At 41.5% G+C, this 18,209-nt stretch overlaps 1 protein-coding gene across 2 annotated transcripts in view; it reads right to left on the bottom strand.

The window, feature by feature from the left end:
• Window positions 1-18,209, bottom strand: part of LOC138246326 (excitatory amino acid transporter 2-like) — a 1,049,947-nt gene that overhangs the window by 332,624 nt on the left and 699,114 nt on the right. For both annotated transcript variants that reach the window (XM_069200834.1, XM_069200835.1), the window contains exon 7: window positions 387-620. In XM_069200834.1, the coding sequence (XP_069056935.1) occupies window positions 387-620 (234 nt within the window). The remainder of the gene's footprint in view (window positions 1-386; window positions 621-18,209) is intronic.

Below are 18,209 nucleotides of genomic sequence, written 5' to 3'. Positions count from 1 at the left end.
AAGAGGAAACTACAAAGGGTGACAGCACTAGAATTTAAGGAGGGGTGGAAATTGTCAGGTAAAAAGTTTAAAGGGAAAGCAACAATTTTACAAATAATCATAACCAAAAATACATAAAGTCTCAATATAGTTCTTGTGTCCACGTCTACACACTAAGATGATGCGAGTTCCCCTCCTCAGCACAATAACCTAGGCTGGATAGTCATCTTCAACTGCATCACATGAATATATTCACACTAAGGGTGGACGATAATCTATAACCTGGGTAATGGTGGATCAAGGACCAGAGGCAGTTAAAGGGTTATTCTGCATTATTTACCACCAATGGGAATGAAAAGGCAGCAGTAGACATTAAAAAATAAAAAATAAATATTTAGATCACTTGCCTTGAAGCTGTGCCGAGAGCAGTGATCCATGCTTGAAAAATGCCTCCATAGAACTTGTAGGGGTTTTTCCTTGTGATGGAGAAGAAAATGAGAGGCAAGACCATGCCACCATGAATGACGAGGCCCACTATTACTGTCACCATGTACATTCCAAGTTGCCTTGCCACTACTTCGAGGTCTTTGATGGCGGCAATCTTTCCACATATCAAGCAGGCAATCCCAAGTGGTGAATACCTAGAAGAAAAGATATCAGAAGCTCATTAGTTCTGCCAGCACAATATGAGATCACTTCAAACTGGAACTGTACCTAGTTAGTGTCCAGTGTTGGACTGAAGCCACTGGATGTCAATGTTAAACAGATTTGTCACTGTATTTAATCCGTGTTCAATGCTACATCCCAAAACACTAACTTGCCATTATTACGCTTCCACTCTTGCCAACACTGTTTGTATCCAATGTTCAATAAAACAAACATTCATGATTTCTATCACTAAAAGACTCAGTAACTTCAATTACAGCATTTAACCACATACCTTTCACCATTTTACATGATGTGAATCTGCCCCCAGTCACAACCCAGTTAGAAAGTACCTCTCTTCCCATTGTGATTTCAGACATACTAGCAACCAGTCTACCATAACAAAACACAAACACCATACTATGCCCTTCTGTTACAAACACCTTTTTAAGTTCTTATCTTCAAACACCTTCACCTGTGTGTTTGCAGCCCTATGGGTTCCAGTATATAACTTATACTTAGAGTGGGATTTGTGACAGCCCATGTCTAGATGGCTTTGTTGTTTATCGTAGATGTCTTGATTCAGTGGCTTTCCTCTCTATTCTTGTGTTGACACTCATAAGCATTTCGGTCTCACAGTGTTCTGATTTGATCAGTTGTATTCTTCCATTGATGACTTATGACTTATGGAAACTCTTTTCAGGCCTGGGCTAAATATAGCTTTAGGAGTCTCTCCAGAACATTTTTCCTTTAAATAAAAAGTTAAAACAAGCATTGGCAAAGCCAATTCACAGTTAGCATATATAGTGGAGCAATGAACCGCTAAATTCAGCCTTTTGTCTGTTAACAATGTGAATCACAGGACAGACGTTTGGTAACCACTTGAGTGCAGCACAATTGGTGAGGTTGGAGAAAGCAGGACGGTACCTGCACAGTGACTGCACAAAATAAACATTTAGAAAAGAACGTCAAAACGCTCATATTAATCAAAGGGTTTATGACCAAGCAGAGATGACCACCATACAAACTGAACCCACAGGACACTGTGCAGGGTCGATGTAGTACTGCACCTTTCAGTCTTCCCACAGGCCTTCATTGCATGTACATTTGTGTCAACAACATCCTTTATCTGGAGTGGTAGTCTGAAGGAAAAGCAGGAAGTGACAGCCATCTTCTATGTGAGTAATCACTCAATTAACATCAAACTTTGAAAATATCTGAACTTCAAAAAAAATGACTGCTGTTTCTGTATTAACAAAGTTTTTCCACTCCTCTGACATTTCTAGTATACTTTAAGGATTCTGGTCTTCAATATCCTTTGGCAATGTACTTCTTGCTGCATTTTGCCGTTCTTTAAAGATAGTCGCCAAACCTCACACACTAGGTGGGGTTTTATTGTCTTCCTTGTATATGATATAACCTTTGAGTTGGGCAGCATGAGAAACGGCTTAGCATGGCTGCCGTTAGCAACGTAACCATTGTCAGCTCCACTATACACCAATGCCATCAAGGAATGATTGGCTGTATATGTTAGGAAATGCCACCATCATCCCAGCTGTGAACTACCCCATCGAGGAGTGCTGGTACAGGAATTTCAGTAACTGTGAAATGCTTTTTAGAGCTGGTGTTAGCCAAGCCCTTTTATTTTTTTTAATACATGTACATTATACTTATTTAAAGGGTCTTTCAGCCAGATTTCTTCATCCATTGGACTGTTGGTATGTCACTCACGTTTTGCTTCTTAACAGTACAGCATGGGGCGGGGCTCTGGGTCAGCCCACTTCAGCCACTTGATAACTTCACTTCGAGTGACTGCATTTTCCTCTTTCAAAAGGAGCACATCTGCAGAAACAGTAGTTCTGAGCTGGGACAATGTTTTTAATTTAATACTTTGATGTTGCCTTTGCTTTTAGAGTCTGATGTAACAGCAGGACGCTTTATACCAGATGTGAGCATAGGTCACTTCCTGTCTCCGACCAATGCTGATGTATATTCCTTTTGGGAAAGTTCTTTGTTTATCTGTCTTCCTCTAATAAACAAAGAACACTCCAAAAGGAATTTTCCGCATAACAGTTTTTTTCCATTTACAACTGTGCTATATTAAGCCATAGAAAGTTTTAACATGATACATTTTAATTCATAAGCAGACAGTTCTTCAGAACATGTTTATTCTGGAGTCAATTTCATCAATGGTTCTTTAATAAACTCGTTATACTTGTTTTATTCTTACTTTCTTTCTTTCTTTCATTTATTCTTTCCTTCCTTTTTTCATTCATTCTTTCATTTTTTATTCCTTCTGTCTTTCCTTCTTTCATTTTTTCCTTCCTTCCTGCTTACTGTTGTGATTTCTTTCTCTCCCTTTATTTTTTTTAATTTAATTCCTTCTTTCTTTCCTTTTTTGTATCTTTCGTCCTTCTTCTCTTTTGTCTTGGTTTCTTTCACTCTTTCTCTCTTGACTGGTCTTGCTTTCTTTCATTCTTTATCTTTCTTTCATGATTTCTTTCTTGCCTTCTGTCTTGTTTTCTCTCTTTTTATTTTTCGCTTTCTTTCTTAATTTTATTTGTTTTCATTCCTTTCTTTATTTCCTTCTTTCTTTCCTTTTTTCATACTTTCTGTCTTGTCTTCCATCTTTCTTATTATCTGTCTTGACTTCTATCTTGCTTTCTTTCTCTCTATCTTTGTTTGCCTTCTGCCCTGCTTTCTTTCTCTCTCTCTCTCTTTATCCATTTCATTCCTAATTTCCTTTTTTCATTTTTCTTTGCTTCTTTCTTGTCTTTTTTACTCCTTCTGCCCTGCTTTCTTTCTCTCTTTCTTTTCTCTTCCTGTCATTCTTTCTTGCTTTCTGACATGCCTTCTTCCTCTCTCCATCTTTATTGCCTTGTCTTGCTTTCTCTCTATCTTTCTTTCTGTCTTTCATTCCTTCTTTCCTTCTCTTTCTTTTGATTCCTTTTCTTATTTCTTGCCTTTATTCCTTCTTCCTCTTTTGCCTTCTATTTTGCTTTCCTTCTCTCTAGCTTTCCTTATCTTTCTTTCTTTCTTGCCTTCTGTCTTGCTTTCTTTCATTCTTTATCTTTCTTTCATGATTTCTTTCTTGCCTTCTGTCTTGTTTTCTCTCTTTTTATTTTTCGCTTTCTTTCTTAATTTTATTTGTTTTCATTCCTTTCTTTATTTCCTTCTTTCTTTCCTTTTTTCATACTTTCTGTCTTGTCTTCCATCTTTCTTATTATCTGTCTTGACTTCTATCTTGCTTTCTTTCTCTCTATCTTTCTTTGCCTTCTGCCCTGCTTTCTTTCTCTCTCTCTCTCTTTATCCATTTCATTCCTAATTTCCTTTTTTCATTTTTCTTTGCTTCTTTCTTGTCTTTTTTACTCCTTCTGCCCTGCTTTCTTTCTCTCTTTCTTTTCTCTTCCTGTCATTCTTTCTTGCTTTCTGACATGCCTTCTTCCTCTCTCCATCTTTATTGCCTTGTCTTGCTTTCTCTCTATCTTTCTTTCTGTCTTTCATTCCTTCTTTCCTTCTCTTTCTTTTGATTCCTTTTCTTATTTCTTGCCTTTATTCCTTCTTCCTCTTTTGCCTTCTATTTTGCTTTCCTTCTCTCTAGCTTTCCTTATCTTTCTTTCTTTCTTGCCTTCTGTCTTGCCTTCTTTTTTCTCTCTGTTTTTCTTGCACTCTGTCTTGCTTTCTTTCCTTATCTTCCTTTCTTTCCTTTTTTCCTATCACTCCCTGTATCCTTCTTTCTTTTATGTTTTTGCTCTTTCTTTAATTTTTTCATTCATTCTTTCCTTCTTTGTTGCTTTCTTTCTCTCTTTATTGTTCTTTTTTCCATTCCTTCTTTCTTTACTTTTTCATATCTTCTGTCTTGCTTTCTTTCTCCTATTATTTTTTCAGACTTCTATCTTTCTTTCTCTCTATATATTTTTTGTCTTTCTTTCATTCCTTCTTTAATTCTTTATTCTCTTTGCTTCTTTTCTTCTTTCTTGCCTTTTTATTCCTTCCGTCCTTTGTTGCCTGCTGCCTTGGGGATTCATGCCAAGACTTAAAAAAATAGTAAAATCTATATTTTTTACTGTCTGTCGTACTTTCTTTCACTCTATATTGTTCTTTCTTTCTTTTATTATTGCCTTATTTCTTTCATTTCCTTCTTCCTTTTCCTCGTTCTTTCATCCCTTCTTTCTCTTTTTTCATTCCTTCTTTCTTTTTCTATATAGTTTTCTTTGTCATTTGTTTTAATTTCTGTTTCCTTTCTTTTATTCCTTCTTTCTTTGATTTTATTATTTCTTTTTACTTTACTGGCTTCTGCCTAGCTTTCTTTCTCTCTCTTTCTCTTTCTTGCCTTCTGCCTTGATTTCTCTTTCTCACTCCTTTCTCCTTTCCTTTCTATCTTTTTACTTGTTTTGTTTCTTCTTTGCTTCTTTCTATTTTTCAATACTTTGTTCTTTCTTGCTTGAATTTTGTCTTTCTTTCTAGGCTTCCTTTTTCTTCTTCCTTTTTGCATTCCTTCCTTCCCTTGTTTCTTTCCTACTTTCTTGCTTTCTTTCTCTTTCTTTCCTGCTTTCTTTCCTTCCTTCGCTCTTTCTTTCTCGAAAGCAAAAGGCTAACAACCAATGGCATACGGATGTTTTTTTTATTAGATCTGTATTAGACAAAACCTTTTTATTTGACTAAAATTAGGTATACGACTTAGTTACTAATATATATTCTTTGCCACACTTCATCCATTTGTCTGTGGTGGTGTCATTCAAATTTTTTCTCTAACCAAATTGAGCATAATATTCTAATGTTCAATTGGTCCTCTTTTTGTTATTTTTACTCTTTTATAAAGTCTTGATATGAATCCCCACTGAATAAAACAGTTGCATGTGGGAATTCTTAGTCAATTTAATATTCACAGTAACTTCACATATCACCATGAAACATCCATCAACACACAATCATTAAATACAGGCACATAAAATATTTCTCAGTAAAAAGGGACCCACTGGGCATTGTCCTGCTCTCCTAGTGTGGAGCTGAACACGGTGATGAAACATGCTACCAAGTTTGGTGAGGGTTCATATTCCTGAATAGGGGTTGCCCTGACTAGGACCAGTAATAAAAATAAGGACACTGGACACAAAATTGTCACAAAGAATCCCCTGCCACACACACTGGCCAGCAGGTTATCCTGGAACCTCACATTTATTGATTTGATTTTCTTCAGTATTTCAGATCTAAAAAAGCAAGAGACACATGTTCAAATTCATGTATCAGTTTCACAAATAATAATTGATCAGAATTATGTGGTTTGTCATTATAAAAGTCTAGCTAAATAAGAATGTATGTATCCTACTGTACTCCAACCCCTAAACATGTAGGGCCCTATTCATTAAGGTAAATTCAGCCATAAATACAAATCTACAGCTAAAGTTACTTTTCATGCTTGCCAGGAATTCACAAAGGGATCCTTGGCAGGCATAAATTAATTTACTAATGCAGATTTCTTGAACATGAGTTCGGCAAAATTTATATTAGTAAATCTCAGTCTGGGGGTTGGAAGCGGGCAGACTAAAGTGTGGTTTGCCTTGGAAGTTTGAGAACACCAATGAACATGTAAATTGGTAGGTATGCTCAAACTCTGATCTGACCTCTTGTCACCTTGGAAATGCTCAGAGTTTTAATCCAGCCAACAATCTGGCACCTGACCGCTGTGTGTCAAGACTCATCTGCCTTGGCTGCGAGCACAAACCTTGCTAAAAGGCTGCATCCTCTGCCATGAAAAGGGCCATTGGGGAAGCACTAGGTGCCCAGCCACTGAATCAACAGAGCTGGTCGCTACAGTTTGTCTTTGCAAGCCCAAGCAGCGAGGGCACTCCTCGAAGTTGCTGCTGGGTTTCGGACAAATTAATTTGAGTTACACAGCATTTCAGTCTTCCCTTGTTGACCTACAAGCTTCCCATTTAGAATATCACCTATGGCTGCTCATAAGCACTGGAACACTGCCGAATAAGGTAGCTTGGCTCGGGCACAGAAAATCTAACGGCAGGGACTCTCAGGCTTCGCTCATAGAAGCAGTGCAATTCAAGAGGTCTTTTTTCCTCTGTGGTGGTGACTAGGCAAGGTGGAGCTTGGTTACTGACATTTGGGAGAGGGAGAAGTGAATCTCAAAATTCCCAACTAAAAAAGCAGTGGGCTGCTTTGTGAAAGAATGAGATGACCAAGATTCAGGATGGACTGTTCCGCTGAGGAACAGGGTCAGTAGTGATCTTCATTAGGCAAAAATTTGTTTAGAGTGGCACAGTGTCGAAAAACAATGAGTTAAAAATGCTACCCTGTGCAATTGCCACTGGTTAAACAATTTAAGCTTACTACTGCCAATGTTTGTGAATTCCAAAAAGTAGTAAATTTGCACTACTTCAAGAGTTCTTCGAAAAGTGCAGATTTACTACTTTTCAGGTAAATTGGTCACTAAATGCATTTAAGATCCCTGTCCCAAAAAAAACAGGTTAAAACCGCTTAGTAGATTGAAAGCAATGAGAAAAGCGACACAGACATAGCAGACCGGACTCAGGGCCCTCAAACCCATCTACCAAACCAAGGATGCATTTGAGAGGTGTCGGACCCCCAAACACCCGCACTGAAGCTACATCCAACCTGAGTCTGGTAGCTAGCTCTTCCTGAGAACTCATGACTACGGTCACGTACAACACAACAGCCTGGATTCCCTGCTCTAGGATCCCTTATTTTAAATGCATTTTCATTGCAGACACTCTTCTTGATGTGTCCTACAAGAAGCCTTGATGGTATAGTTTTCAAATTGGTGCATATGGGCAGGATTGCAAGTTTTTTTAGATCTAACAGCCAGTTCCTGAGCTGAGCAATGAAAATATTTCCATGTATACTGTGCAACAAATTTAATGTAAAAATATGACAATTGCCTCAACATTCAAAAAAGTGTACTTCTTTAACATGCAGAAGCATTTCACCTCAGTACATCAGGTTGTATCACTGCATAGACAGACGTTTATTAAAAGTGATATTTTTTTTAAACATTCTAGGCTCAGCCTCAATAACAATGCCATTATTGAACTAAGAGGCAAGTCAGTAGTCAAGTAGACCCTAAACATGGCTTGAATTATTATTATAGATGGAGCAACAATACAATTTATTGTATCAAATATGAGATATTATTATACAGCACTCAAGTATTTAAAAGTGTGCTCATATGTGATCATACAGAAAGAAGAAGGCTCTGTGAAATATAATATGTGCTTAGGGCCATACAATTTGAACAAGAAGGGAATCTGGTGTTGATTCCAGGTTTCCTGGTTTCACAATTGTAAATAGTCACAAGATGGGTATCTCTCTCTCTCTCTCTCTCTCTCTCTCTCTCTCTCTCTCTCTCTCTCATTTACATCAAAGGTCATGGTTTTAGCCTTCATTCTTGGCTCACAAAGAGATAGTAGACCCAACAAAGGGATCACAGACTCAACTACCAAGCCAAGAATGCCATGTCACACCCCACCCCCCCCCCCCCCTTTAAGCTACGCCCCTAGGACTAGGGCCCAGTTTAGACCCAACCAGAGTCCCTGCGGAGGACCTTTGGAGCCAAACCACTTTGCCAAGCTCTCCTACTGAACCGGGTGAAGAGTCCCGGACTCTGTACTATGGCTCTTGAGTCCACATCCGATCTATAGTTTTCAGGGGCAGGAGGTCACCTTGTGCCCAGTCCCAAGTATAAACACTCCACTAGCTGGTGCCCCATTGTGAGGTGAGGGCCAGACCATGTTTGTGGCTGCAAATGGGAGGCAGCCATGGACGGCTACACACTATTGCTAAGGCAGCTCCCTCTACAGATTTACCTAAGCAAATCTTTTTATGATTTATACTTCCTCTAAATACTTAAGTTTGATTGTTTTCCCAGTACTCCACCTTGGCTCTTGCAGAAAACATTGAGGCCGATCAATTAATATCACTAAACTATCCAATCTCAAGTACTGATGGATGGTGTCAACAGACAGCAGGGATTTGGGGCCATATGTACCAAAGTATTTTCCCATTGGCACAGAATGGGTAAAACCCTTTGATACATCTGACCCTTAATCTCTTGGCTGCCCAAATGATCTATATACATATCTCATGGTGCTCTTTTTGTATGAATGTCATTTTTAATTAGGTTTCGCCAGCACAGCGTTTGCACTGTCCTTGTGAAATCACTCTATTTAATATAAATCTTAAGGGGGGCTTAGACCCCGCCCCTATGCTTACCTTTGCTTTCATTGGTCCTGTACTTGCCACTTACTTTTACTGAGTTTCTTTTGGCTGTCACACTATTTTTTTTCCATTTACCAATGTTTGTTCCTTGTGTGTTTACTGTTATATGCATCCCGGAGCCCAAGTACTGTGTTCATTCTCTTTGGTTTCAGCACTCACAGTCCCCCAAGGGCAACACGCACTGACCAGTCCCCAAGGGGCCAAAGAAGGCATCCACTTTAGTGCTTTGTTTTGTTGCGAGGCGACACTTGTTTTAACTCGACATCTTCAACAGCTCTAGTGGTCTATACAGCATGACTGCCTCTGTGCCAGATCTACTTCTTACATCTATGGCCACTTTTATGTTAACTGAAATCCCTACGCCAAGCATGCGTGCCTTGTGTGCAATCGTACACCAAGTCAGCTGCCTGCGAGATTTCGATCATAAAGCTTGCAGGTTGAGGGTCACACAGATGTGGAAGCGGCCAGCTTAGTAGCCTGTGGCAAGCAGAGAAGCTTGTGGTGCCCCAGTGATTCCATGCAGGGCGTATTTACCATTTGCGGGCATCGGATGCATGCCCATGTCTCATGTACTTGATGAGGCGTCTGCAGGTCAAACTAGAACTTCTCCACCTCTTGCACATGTGTGCGGTCAAATGGATTTTTGAAGCATTAGGTTGCATTGTTAAAATGCAGCCACGGAAGCGAGCTAGGCCATTTCGCACAGAATGCCCCCATGTGAAAAGGACGGATGCATCTCTCATATAATTGAGTTGTTTGCTTTGACGCTGCGGTTAGATTTAATTGTCTCTCAAACATTGTGACTGAGAAAATGCACTTCTTTGTCTCTGTATCTTGACAGCCAGTCAGGGAGTATGTTGTCTTGCCAACGTATTGCTCAGAGCCTGACTTCCTGATGCAGGAGACTTTATGAAGTTTTAAATAAAGCAAATAGTCTTTACGTTTCGCCTACACAGCGCTTGTGCAAAGCTCTGCTGTTTCTCTTTGCAGTAGTGTTGTAAGCCTGAGCTCCAGGGCCACTACTGCGCAGGTGATCAGTCTCTTCCAAAACCAGGGTGTGAATGTTTGACATTGTTCAGCATTCCGTCAATCACTTGTTCTTTTTGGATCAGTCTCTTGCCCTTTAATCCTCACCTCTGCTGTAGTAAGGAGCGGTAGATCTCCTTCTGTATGATCTGAAATTCCAACCGCACGCGTTTGTAAGTGAATTGCAAGGTAGATCTTCATGGTGTACCTTTTATGAACTAACTTACAGACAGACTCTTTATAACTGGAGTGTTTCTTAATGATTTCCAGCTTATTATTAATCACATAGGCGAAACCATTGCATTTACCAATGCTTGTTGATGTTCCGTCCAGGCCATCCTCTGTCAGCTTCTTTTGTCCCACCAGTTTGGGAGTAGAATCTCAAGCGAGTTGACACTGAACAGGAGTTCTGTTCAGTTGAAAAGTGGAGGGGCAATAAAAGATACCTTTAAATCTTGTTCTCATGTCACATTTGCTCTGTGTTCACAGGCAGAGGTCAAAAGTCAGTTTTTCTTACAATTATTTCCCTTCTGACTGCAGAGCCCCAGGACTTTGTATGGTGAACTGTGTGTCCTGCTGCTTATAATGGAAAATAAAAGGATATCGGGTGTCAGAGTTTTCCTAACACACAACATTTAAATGACTAAGTTAACTGTCCAAACATTTAAAAATATATTTTTTATATTTCTGTGTGCTGAAAAAATATTCTAATAGGATGAAAACAAATCAGAATACTTTACATGTTGATGGGCAAATTATATGTTTTCTGAAAACCAATTTTCACAGATTGTTAATACACTGTATAGTTTAATCAACAAAGCTGCAGGTTAGTCGAGAGGGTTTTGAACATTTCCTGGAAAGTTACTGTGTGTAGTTGACAATATGTTACCACATTATGGTTTAGTAATATATATATATTAAAATTGACAAACTGAGAAACACACCTGCCCTGATTGTAATGTTGTTAGTAAACTAAAAGAAGCCCTAGGGTATGTGGGCTAGACCTCCTGGGTATGTGGGCTAGATTCCTGTGATGGATGCTGCAAACATTAGTCTACTTAATCAAACAAAATAATTTTTTTGTACTGCAGAAATGCTGAGCTCACATATTTGAAGGTGCAATCATATGTGAGAATTAAGAAAAAGGCGACTGTGTAAATTATTTGCCTAGGATCACACAATTTGAGACCCGTTTACGGGTCAAGTGCATTACTGCTAGGATCAAGTAGATTATTTAAGTTACTCAACCTGCAGTTGTAGTAACATTTTTACAATTTTTCGAGCACTGCTATGTATGGGTTCAAAGGAAGTGCACATCAGATAAGTGAGAGCGAGATTAAGGTCCCATTTTAGCAACACAAACGGTGTTGGCGGAAACATATGGGTCAGCCCATTCAAAAAAACACAGCAAAACAGGTGATTTTAAAAAGAATGGCTGATCCCGTAAACATAGGAAGTCTGAAAAGTAACCTTTAACTAACCACAACAAAGCAGTTGGTATGGCATTGAGAAATGGTGTCTTAATAGCTAGAAGGTGAAACAGACAACTGTGCAGGGCTCGAAAAATCCACTCGACCACTCGCATTGGGAGTCTTATTTGATCAGGTCGAGCTATTTTTAATACTTACTAGTCCTTTCAAGCAATAAACGTCTCCCCAAATTCTGCACAGAGATAATTTTTTGATGGACTCTTGGCTGCCAAGATTACACCAATCATCTCAAAAGGAATATTAAAAACCATCAGCTGTCACCTCTCAATCTCCTCAAGTGGGTTTTGGGTACCACGCTCTCATTCCTGAGTGTGGAATCACTAGAATAACTTTGGCCTGGTCTTTCTTAACCTTCTTCATTAGCCTGGGCAGGAGATGTAGGTGTGGAAAAGCATACAGTCCCTGACCCCCAGTGTATTTGTCACATGTCTATGAATGAGGACTGTCTTGGAAACTCCAAGACACAAACGTTTGGACACTGCACATTTTCTGCAGTGGCGAATAGATAGACCCAGAGTTTTCTCCATTTCTGGTAGCAATTCTGTGCCACCTCTAAATATAACTTTCATTAAGCTCTTCGATCTTAACTCGGGCAGAACGCTGGGCCCAGATGGTTTCCCGGTGGTGTATTACCGTACTCTCCAGGGGCAGCTCCTCCGCTAAGGTGGGGGAGCTTTGCCCCACTGGATTTTTGAAAAAGGAAAAATAAAATAATTATAACGTATGCTACGTTACTATATTTTATTTTTCCTGGGAGTAAGGGGCGGGGCTGGTCTGGAGGAGGGCTCTGCACCACAATATGCGCATGTCTGTTTGGCCAGCCATGTTGGGCCGGCCAAACAGACACACGCACTTTGCATGTTGTCTACCTGGCTGCAAAGGGGAATGTCAAAAGAGTGTTTTGCATTAAACTTGTTTTTGCTTTTGTGACTGTATTAGCCATCATTGCCACTTATATGTATGAAATGTGCTATTTATCTGTGCAGAATGATTAATGGGGTTCAGACATGTGTGCCCATCACCCAGAAGAATATCATGAAAATGCTGCCATACAGACTATGAATACGTATTATAGAGAAATTAATATCTGCTGGATATGTTTAAAAATGCCAGACACAGTAGAAAAAGGAATGCCTTTCCTGCATCTGCCTTTACCATACAGCGATTCATGTGTTATTATATTTGCAATTGTTATTGTTATAACAGGTATAGCCATTAACTCTTCAAGGTTATGGCAATTAGGTCATCTGGAAGCAACAATAAAACAGACAACTACTACACTGGAGAACATCACATTAGATATGGTAGCAATGAAGCAAGTTGTGCTCCTTGCCGAAAAGGGAGGTGCCTGCCAAATGATTTAAAATGAATGCTGTACGGTTATACCCAATAATGCTAAAAGGCCATAGAAAACTTACATGACATCAGGATTCAAATGCATGATTTCACGGAACGAACAACATTTCCTCTTTGTTGGGGTCATGCGGCTGGACCATTCTTAAATGGGTAGTAATAATAATAATGATAGCAGGGAAAGGAAAAACGAACATAAATAAGTGAACCATTGTTCAACCATTTTTGAAATTTGTCCTCCATCTTATGTCTGTTTTAAGACTACCTTTTTCTACTGTGCTTGTGTGCTGTAAAAGCTTGTTAATGGAAACTTGTGACTTGCCTCTTGCAAAAACACAGGTGCAGGTTGGGGGTGGGCTCAGCGCAGATATGTAACCTTGGTAGAGTAATGTTTTGCTTTAACTAGGATTTTAAAGATTAAGATAAGTTTGCTGAGAGGAATGAGTTACTCCTTGAACTTTGAGCATTCCGAGACTTATCTGAAGACTGATCCTTTATACTGTATCTGCTTGGGGTTTGCTTTCCAGTTAGTAGCTTAGGCACAATCTTATAAAGTTTTTATTATTCAGTTGCAATTATCAGAATGGAGGTGGAGAACGTGGGTAAGCCATTGAATGAAAAAGTTTCCACTCCCTGTCCAATTACCGAAAGATCTGCTTTATCTTAAGAATGCTTGACTGGGGACTCAGTGCCTTGAAAACTAAGAAAGTTAATTAGCTGAAGGTAACAGACTAATTGATAAGCAGCATAACTGTTGAAATTGATGCTTTTAAGTGCCCGATAAGAAGGAGCTTATAGATTCAAGTAGTAAATGATCTAGCTCTTCTAATGTACTTCTATCAATCAGGGATAAAAGGCACAGTGTAACTCCAGCCAGGAGGAACTCTTGGCAGATGCAAAGTGCGATTTCATGCTCGAGCTGAAGCAAATAAACGTTGCTTTCTATTTTACCACAACTGTACACTGCCTGTCACTTTAGAAATTGTGCTTTGACAATCACTGATTTCCCACAAATAATATTCAGTTTTTAGGGACAGATCTGGACAGAGATGTACGCAAAGCTTTCCCTTCAAGCAAAAGACTATCATGACTGACCAACTTAGCCTAACAACCACCAGACCATGTGAGTGCACCTCCTGAAGTCAGTTTTTATGGAATGATGTTGCCCTACATCCCTAGAGGCACTCAACTACAGGAGAATTACAGAGGTGCTGGGATGGACTCTTACTGGGCACCACTTATTCTGGCTATACCAGAGGGGTCCTTATTTAGGTGGTGCCAGGGGTGCCCTTTGTATTGTGATCCAAAAGAGCTGACCTGGAAGGTAGATATGTAGCCCTCGAAGGGGTTTTGGATCGGGCCCAACTGACGACCTACTGGTGTTGTCATACCGCCCATTCCCGTACCTTAATATGTATTATCAAATATTACGATAGGTATTGGCCAAATTATTTATCACAATTTCCCAGGTGATAATACACCTTGACCAAAATGGTTTAATTCTGGGAAGGAATATTGTTTCTCAATTTTCGTTGGCTATTTAAGGAGTCATTCTGACCCCGGCGGGCGGCGGGCACTGCCCGCCGGGCGGAAACCGCCCAAAGACCGCACCGCGGTCAAATGACCGCGGGGGTCATTTCAACTTTCCCGCTGGGCCGGCGGGCGATCTCCAAAAGATCGCCCGCCGGCCCAGCGGGAAAGCCCCTGCAAAGAGGAAGACGGCTCCGAATGGAGCCGGCGGATTTGCAGGGGTGCGACGGGTGCAGTGGCACCCGTCGCGATTTTCACTGTCTGCAAAGCAGACAGTGAAAATCTTTGTGGGGCCCTGTTAGGGGGGCTCTGCTTTGCCCATGCCATTGGCATGGGCAGTGCAGGGGCCCCCAGGGGCCCCACGACACCCGTTCCCGCCAGCCTCTTCCTGGCGGTGTAAACCGCCAGGAACAGGCTGGTGGGAAGGGGGTCGGAATCCCCATGGCGGTGCTGCAAGCAGCGCCGCCATGGAGGATTCCCTGGGCCAGGGGAAAACTGGCGGGAAACCGCCGGTTCCCCTTTTCTGACCGCGGCGGTAGAATGGCCCGGGAAGCACCGCCAGCTTGTTGGCGGTGCTTCCTCTGCCCTCCACCCTGGCAGTTTGAAACCGCCAGGGTCGGAATGAGGGCCTTAGTGTGATGGACTGGTTACTGCAGCATCAGCAGAACTATTGCATTGCATCTTTAGATATCGAAAAGGCGTCTGGCACTCTTATTTGGCAATACCTATTGGAGGCCCTCCTGAGACTTGGGTTTGGTCCTGAATTCGGTCAACGGGTGCAGATATTATATAGAGAACCATTGGGGAGAGTGTGAATGGGTGAGGCGATATGGAATGTAATAGGAGTGGGCCATGGCACTAGACAGGGATGCCCTCTCTCCCCTATTAACTTTGTGTTGGCAATGGAACCACTGGCATGTCTGTTGAGAGCAAGGCGATCAGAATGGGGCATTGCGGTGGCAGGGGGATTGACATGTGATATCGCTATACACAGACAGCCTGCTAATTTATCTCAATGGAGAGACCACCCATAATGGCGACATGCCCTTGTTTATTACCCTATTAGAATATTTTGGGTCTGTGTCAGGTCTGAAAGTTAATTGGGATAAGTCCTGTTTACTCCCTCTGTTCCACATGAGGGAGATACCAGATGGGCCTCCTGACAGAGGGCCTACACCTGGAACTTAGGTCTATCAAGTACTGAGGGATCAGCATCTTCGATGGGAAAAAAGGTCTTATTAATGAGAATCTAGGTAGAGGCTGGGGTCAATTAGGCAATCGCTGCCATTTTAGATAACCCTACTGTTGTCCATTCTCGACTGCATAGCAGTGGCCAAAATGCTGGTGTTTTCCAGTATACTGTATTTTTTGGCTGCCATTCCAGTGTCTCCTGAGGCAATCCTTCTTCAGAGAACTGCAATCTCAACTCATCTCTTTGATCTGATGGGGTTGGATGCCGGGGATGGCTTTTCGGAAGTTACATGCTCCAGTGGAGAAAGAGGGACTAGGTGCTCCCAACTACATGTTATACTATGTGGCTGCACAGTTTCAGTGGCCTACGAGGTGGTTAATAGTGACTGGTGACAGCAGGAGAGGACACAGTGATGCACTTGGAAGGGCAACCCATACTGGCCTGCTTACTGGGTGACAGCCAGGAGATCACAGGGAACTATGTACTGTTAAGAGTGGTTAAATGATGCTGGAGGATACATGTTCATAAACCACCAGCCCCTCATTGTATGAGCCTGAACTGCCACTATGGTCAATGCCAGGTGGTACTAGGCTAGCCCAGATCTATGACGCAAGGCCATGGAGGGAGGCAGGCATAAATACCAGGGCCAATTAATTTGCTGATGGAAAATTGTGCTTGTTTGTGGACCTTGGTGTGACACATGACGTAGGAGCGGGTCCGTTTTAGGTATACAACCAACTTGCAAGACTGGCAGCTAGCACCTAGCCCACCTGGCAGGTGATACAAAAGGTCTCGCCTCTCTTCCAGGTTGCTCTCATGCCTGAAACCACGAGAGAGATCATCACTTGCCCATATGCTGCATTATTACAGACTTGCGGAATATGTCCCAAGGGTTTGAAGGAATGGTGGGAGGGACACATAGGGTAAGACCCTGTTGCGTGGTGCATGGGTAGTGTGAAACAGACTCCTAAACATTCTAGAATGAGGTATATAGCTCAGTTATGTATATCATACATACCTGACCCCCAAACAGATAGGATACATGTACCTGGAAGTGTCTTTGGCCTGCCCCCGATGTAGAGAGCTGGGGGCATACTTTATATACATTGTAAAGCATTGCCCAGTGATAGAGAGCTACTGGGGGAAGAGTTCAGATGCCTATCAAAGTTAGTGGGGCGACTGGTGCCCAAGAACACAGAAACTTGTTTGTTGGCCTCCTCCACATGCACCAAAGCCACCAAACGTGTGTACGTTTATAGACCTAACAATGGTGATCACGAAAGGGTGCACAGCAATGTCATGGAAAGCAGCGGCAGTGCAACAGTTCTCAGAGAATGGCTGAGAGATCTTCACAAATGGGCTTCTGCTGAAGTTGCAGTTCTATCAGGTCCCCAAGTGGGAGGATTGTGTACCAGTACATACACTGGGACAATTTCCTAGCAAAGGTAGAGGTGAATCAGACATCATCCACTTTAGAGTAATAACTATCATCTGTCATCTTGGACAGAGCTGACAGCCCTAATCCCTAATAATTGGTATAGGAATGGATGGATACATTACTTGATATTGTGCAATTTATGAGCCCTGGGCTGACCCTCTCACCTCCTGCTCCCCTCCCTCTTCTCCCCTTCCTGCTACTGCTGGTGCAACTGGGAGACAATATGATGACCTAACAATAGCATGATAACATATGTACAAGACACTAGTAAAACCACACTTTGGTATTGGCCTTTTCATTATTTGGCTTTCCATGTCTCCACTTAACTTTACTGGTTGGTTGGCTTATTCACCTGTTCAGTTTTATCTGGCTCCTAGGCTATAACGATTGAGTGAAGGTATTGCTATATTGCATGTACTGGATTATAGTAACATAAGATTGTAATGATGGCTACCTCATTGTATCATACTCCCCCTGTAGACCTATGCAAAAAAAATGAAAAAAACACATCCACGTATTATGAGAAAAAGCAAGGAGGAACAAGATCTCATCTTCTTTCAGTGGAAGCTCCGAAAGTATGGGACTGGGCAATTTAATGTTGTATCAGACTGATAGTGGGGCACATCCTGCATATAAACAACGACTGAGCAGATGCCCTCAGCAGAACATCAAAGGAATGTCACAAATGGGAGCTGAATTAATAACAGTTGTACAAGATCTTTTACTGATGGGCCAACCAAAGCTGGACTACCAACTTGAACTGCAAATGCCAGTAATACAGTAGCAAGAATGCTCAACTGGAGTCACGGGTGAATGTATTTTTGATACCATGGTTAGAGACCTTGACTGATACTTTTCCCCTGCTTTCTCTAACCCCAGGAGTGCTGAGCAAAATGAAAGCAGAGCCATCCCTTTTTACGGTGGCCCAGAAAACATGGCCTCATAGAGCTACTTCCATTCTCAGAGTGATCTCAAATTCAGCTGAAGCCTTTCTCTATTGTTTCAAGGGCCAGATCCTGCATCCCAATCCATTTCCCAAGTATGTCAGCTTGGCTTCTGAATACAATGAATCCTGCCTATTAGCCATCCCTGATGACGGCAGAGAAATACTGTCAAAGGCTACAGCGCTTGTCAACCAGCAAGGCTTACAGAGCTAAACAGAGATGTTTCTTTTGAGTTGGAGCAGGGCAGGGCTGCTGTCCTATAAGCTCCACACCAGGACAGGGCCGCTGTCCTAAGTGTTTAGAGGTAGTGCAGGGCTGCTGCACTAAAGTTTCTCTGGGAGGGCTGGAGGGATGCTCCATAT

Source organism: Pleurodeles waltl, chromosome 7, assembly GCF_031143425.1.
Source record: "Pleurodeles waltl isolate 20211129_DDA chromosome 7, aPleWal1.hap1.20221129, whole genome shotgun sequence".
Lineage (NCBI taxonomy): Eukaryota > Metazoa > Chordata > Amphibia > Caudata > Salamandridae > Pleurodeles > Pleurodeles waltl.
This window is presented reverse-complemented; position numbering and strand designations above follow the sequence as displayed.